Here is a 5,164-nt window from a genome sequence, read left to right as displayed (position 1 = left end):
AATGGGAGAGTTGGAGGTTCGATTCCACCAGCAGTCACATGTTGAAGTGTCCCTGGGCAAGACACATTGATGTCAGTGTGTCCCATCAGTGTATGAATGTGATCTAAAGCTCTGATTAGTCTCTACAGATTCAGATTATCTTTAGAGATGTAGTAGAGTGCTGTATGAATGTGCGTTGGAGGTAAATGAGGGCACAGATTGTGTTGTAAAGCGCTTTGAGTTGGCTAGAAAAAAGCAAGTACAGTCCATTTATCATTTACTTCCACAAAGCATAAACTTGTATTTTGATTTAAGCTAACGTAAAGTATTGAGCGCTGCAGCAAATGCTTTTGAAACTGCGACTATGACAGTGATGAGCGAGTGCTTCTTCCTCTCGCTCCACCTCGAGGGGACGAGGAGGGAGACGATGGCGCTCAAAATTCAATCTTGCAGGCGGGGAAAGACTCGTCTTGCATGACGACAGTGCTGCTGGAGGCCAAAACCATGATGTTCAAATCCTGCTGCCTCTCGTGTGTCTGCTGGTACCACTCCCGGGTCACCTCTGTGTCGTGAGTCGGTATCACGGTCACCTGACGGCGGACACAAAAAGATAAAATGACGTGGGAGATGGTGAGAAGTGAGTAAACTAGAATCAGAATCAGCTTTTTTTGTCATTGCACTGAAACACAACGAAATTACGTTTCAGTGCAGCCCGTCCAGACAGACATGGGTAGACAGAGGTGTCTGAGGCTGCGGCCTCGTGGGAGGCGCTGCCTTTTTCGTTTAGATAAGGAAAAGAGAAAACACGAGGAAAGAGGTGTGCAAAAAAATCATATCTCACACACTGTGTCTTAGACAGGACACAGCGTGGAAGAAATAGCAACATATTGATGACATCATAATACATATGCATGAGGAAAGCTGACCGAGGCGGTGAGTTCGTCCGTGGACACTGCCAGATAGCCAAAATAAAAAACTAAAAATGTGTTAAAACAAAGTTCAGCCACAATTTAGAAAAGGTATTGTGTAAAATGTAAAGAAAAAACTAAATTTTAGAAGATCTCAAATTTTTTTTTTAATCAACCTATATCTCAAATCTCAATATTTCAACGATTTGGATTGGAGAAATCTCTGAGCTCAATAAACAAGATGTAAAGTGAAGACTGGATGTGTGTGATCTTCAGACCAGGTCCTGTTAAAGTTAAAACAAGTTAAAGTCCTACCAGACAAAGAAGCAGCCATTTGTGAACACCATCCAGAAACACTTGCCATCTTTTCAGCACTAAAGCTCATTTAAAATGGACCGAGACAAATTAAAACCTGTTCTGTGCTCAGACAAATCAAAAGTTGAAATTCTTCTTGGAAACCACAGCCGCCACACCTTTCACCCTCAAGAGGAGACCATCCAGCCTGTTGTCAATGCACAGTTTAAAAGCCTGCCTCTCTGATGGTATGGGGGAGCATAAACTATCATTTTATAGTGTAAATAATAAATAGCTTAACTATTATAAAATGTTTCAGGACCAAAAAAAATAGTTGGGGACTTTCCTCATATGAACGACAGCGTGATAAATAGATGATGTGATGATACCTGAAGATTGGAGCCCCACTGAGATTTGCCCTCCAGCAGAGCGTCCAGAACTCCCCGGCTGGGCTCGCCACTGCCCGGGTCATTCCCGCTTACGACGTAGTACGCAGCCCGCACCCTCTTGAAGAACTCCTGGTCCACGTTCTTAGCACTACAATGGTTGGGCACATAGGCCAGGTCAACATACACGGGAGGTCCTGGGGGCACAGCTGTGCTAGTTTTCTGGGAGTTGTTTCCTGGAAATGAATAATAATTCAAACAAGCCTCAGCGTGATACTTTCAAAAATCACAGCAGCTGCTTTTTAACAATTATATTTAGTTATGTATTAACATAAATTACACTAATTTTCTCCTGCGTTCTTTAGAAGCTAAATGATGTTTAACAACAAGGCAATAAACCACAAAATTACAGCTTAAAATAACTGAAATAATTCAAGAAGTTCCCCATAATCCACGGGCATGCACACAAATTTATATCCCTGCTTTTGCTTCACGTGGGCACACACAGAAAAGCAAAAGACAAAATTGAAGTCTAATACACTCAGGAGGAGTAAAACAAGGGGAAATATTATCTTAGGAACCATTAATCATCTGAAATGACTGGAGCTCTATAGGTTTGTCTGAAGAAGGGAAGTCTGATAAAACTAATTAAAAACTTTATGATCACTTCACCGCGTAGGACAGGTCAGAGTCAAGATGACGACAAGGATTCAAAAAGCTGCAATCCACAGTCTGATCTAGGATATGAATATGAAAAACCCAGCTCGCTCTATAATTATGTAAACTAAACGCCGGCATCCCCGTCGCTGAGTGATTGAGTGTTTTTCTGCACTGGTTTTAGTGCAAGATATTCAAGTGAGTATGAGTTACTGTGTAGAAGAATAGAGTTAGTTGTTTTATTTATTTATTTTGATTATCTGAGGCCAGGCTGAATGGTGGAACCAGGGGGTGGCCAATGGTTCCCTTGGCTACAACCTCGGCCACCCCAATGGCCACCATTATCATTTAAAGAAACTTAATATACAAACCAGGAAGCAATTTCCTCAAATGGTTGGGGTGGCCGGTTTACATATGCAGAGACACGCAAAAATGAAAGTCAGTATGTTGCTTATTTTTCAAGTTACCATGCTCATATGGTGGCAGCCATCTTGAATTTTGACCTGGCAACCCAATATTCGAAAGTGCCTTTCTTACACCTAGATGCAGCCACACACCAAAATGGAAGTCTGTACCTCACCTTTTTTTAAAGTTATGTTCAAAACATGGACGAACGGACAGGGATTACCCCCCCCACACACACACACACACACACACACACACACACACAGGAAACAAGAAACTAATCGTGTCATTTCAAAGCAAGAAGGTGTCAGGTTGAGTTCTTGGCTACATTTCTGTGTGGAATTTACATGTTCTCATGCATACAGGTATGTGTGGATCCTTTTGCCACTCCGGTTGTTATAAACTGCCCTTAGTTATTACTGCCCTAACGCATCCATACATTTCTATGCTGATGACACAGTTGTTTATTGTCGAGCTAAAACAGTTGCTAAGGCTTTCCAGCTTTTGAAATCTGCATTCAACATCATCCAGACTGATTTGTTCCGCCTCAAACTTGTCCTAAATGCCGACAAAACCAAAGGGATGCTTTTTTCAAATAAGAAGTTGGTCCCAGCAGTTCTTCCTCTGATTTTATCCTCAAATGGTGTCCCCATTGAGATAGTTGATTCCTATAAATATTTGGGTATCTTGGTCGACTCACATCTCTCTTTTAAGCTCCATGTGGAAAACTTGATCAAGAAACTGAAAGTTAAACTGGTTTCTTTTTCAGAAGCAGATCCTGTCTAACCCTGAATGCTAGAAAACTCCTTGTGTCTGTGACTTTCCTTCCCTCCATTGATTACGGTGACATTATTTACATGAACGCTCCTACAAGAACCCTGCAGATGTTGGATGCTGCAGATGTTGGATGCTGTCTATCATGGTGCACTAAGATTCATAACTGGCTGCAACTCCCGTACCCACCACTGCACCCAGTATTCACTGGTTAACTGGACATCATTAACTTCACACAGACTCTCTCACTGGTACATTTTCATCTTTAAATCACTTCTTGGTCTGCTGCCTTCATACATCTCCTCCTACATGTCTCTGCGTGAGTGCAGCTACAGCGTGCGCTCTCAGGACATTATTACCTGCAGTGTTCCCTCAATGAGGACTGAACTAGGCAAAAGGGCCTTCTCCTACTCCACTCCTGTTTCCTGGAATATCTTACAAAAAGATTTGAAGCTCTCGACCTTTGACCTCTCTAAGTGGCTTTAAGAATCTGTTGGACTCCTGGCAGGGACCAATGCTGACATGTTCCTGTTTTTAGTTTTCTACATCCGCCTTAGAATCTAGCTGGGTGTTTTTTTTGTTGTTGTTACCTTTTCCTTTTAGCCATCCTATTTGTAAAAAAAAAAAAAAAAAAAAAAAAAAAAAACCCTGCAGTATGACTTTTTATAACTGTTTATTGTTGTTGCTGTTGTCCATTGTTGTCATCTTTCTTTGTTGAAATCAGGTCTCTCTTGTAAATGAGTCCTCGAGGCTCAATGGGATTTACCTGTCTAAATAAAGGTTGAATAGAGGTGAATGTGTGACTGCATTAATGTTTGTTTTGTCTGTTTTTGTGTTGAAATGGGGTATCTGCCTCTCACCGTGATGAAGGCACCAGCTGCCTCGCAGCCATGAGCAGAAAAAAATGATACAGAAATCGAGTGAGTGGAATTCATTTTCTTGTTTGGTCTAGTTCTGACCATCACATAAAACCTTGTTACATACTAACAATTGCATAATGTGTTAATATTCAAATCCTGAAAAACATTTAAGTTAAGTTACCATCTAAGACTGTCTCTTCCATCACTGAGAGTTCTTTCTCAGAGTCCAGTGGACGCTCCCTGATTTCAGTTGTATAAGTCCCTTATTAGACTGACTCACTGGATGCTGACTACCGCCTGCTCTTTTCAAACATTTGTTTGTCTTCTGTGTTTCCCATCTTCTTCCAGACTTCAGTATTTTCTTTGCTGCAGTCAACAGCTACTCTCCAGCTGCAACGTAAATGATGTGTAGGTGTAGATTCTTAATCATCCAGGACATGACCATCATAAATGTCTTTTTTATTTTCTTTGAAAGACAACTGGACTTCTTTCCTTCTTTTATGAACACACCACTTCTCATCTAAGGAGCTTTTTTTTTTCAATTTAAACTGAAAGTGCAGAGTTCCCAGTTTTAAAACTGCAGTGAGCTGCTATAGGGTCAGCTGAACCCACATGCAAATCACTGACCTTCACTCACTCCGGAACATTTTTGTTGGCCTGGTCTGCACAGAGGTGTTTTTACGACAAGCATGAAGGTGCAAACTGGTTTAAAACGGAGTAGGGATTAAATTCAAAGCTTTGATGGATATGTAGTTAAAATGAAACCTGACACCTCCTCCTCTCCATGTGTTTAATTAATTAATTTACTTTGTTTGTTTGTTTAATGGTTGATGTGTTGGTTTGTTTGTTGGTTGGTTTGTTTATTAATTTGTTTGTTGGGTTTTTTGTTTTGTTGTTTTGT

General features: G+C 40.9%; 1 protein-coding gene across 1 annotated transcript in view; it reads right to left on the bottom strand.

The window, feature by feature from the left end:
- Positions 1-413: 413 nt before the first annotated feature.
- The window catches only part of map1ab (microtubule-associated protein 1Ab), an 82,224-nt gene continuing 77,473 nt past the window's right edge, over positions 414-5,164 (bottom strand). Inside the window, exons 6-7 of the mRNA XM_037683090.1 lie at positions 1,571-1,803; positions 414-569 (exon numbers count right to left, since the gene is read on the bottom strand). Of these exons, the coding sequence (XP_037539018.1) occupies positions 414-569; positions 1,571-1,803 (389 nt within the window). The remainder of the gene's footprint in view (positions 570-1,570; positions 1,804-5,164) is intronic.

Source organism: Nematolebias whitei, chromosome 10 (assembly GCF_014905685.2).
Source record: "Nematolebias whitei isolate Nwh7 chromosome 10, NemWhi1, whole genome shotgun sequence".
Classification (NCBI taxonomy): Eukaryota; Metazoa; Chordata; class Actinopteri; order Cyprinodontiformes; family Rivulidae; genus Nematolebias; species Nematolebias whitei.
The sequence above is the reverse complement of the archived record's forward strand: the minus strand, read 5'-3'. Positions and strand labels throughout refer to the sequence as shown.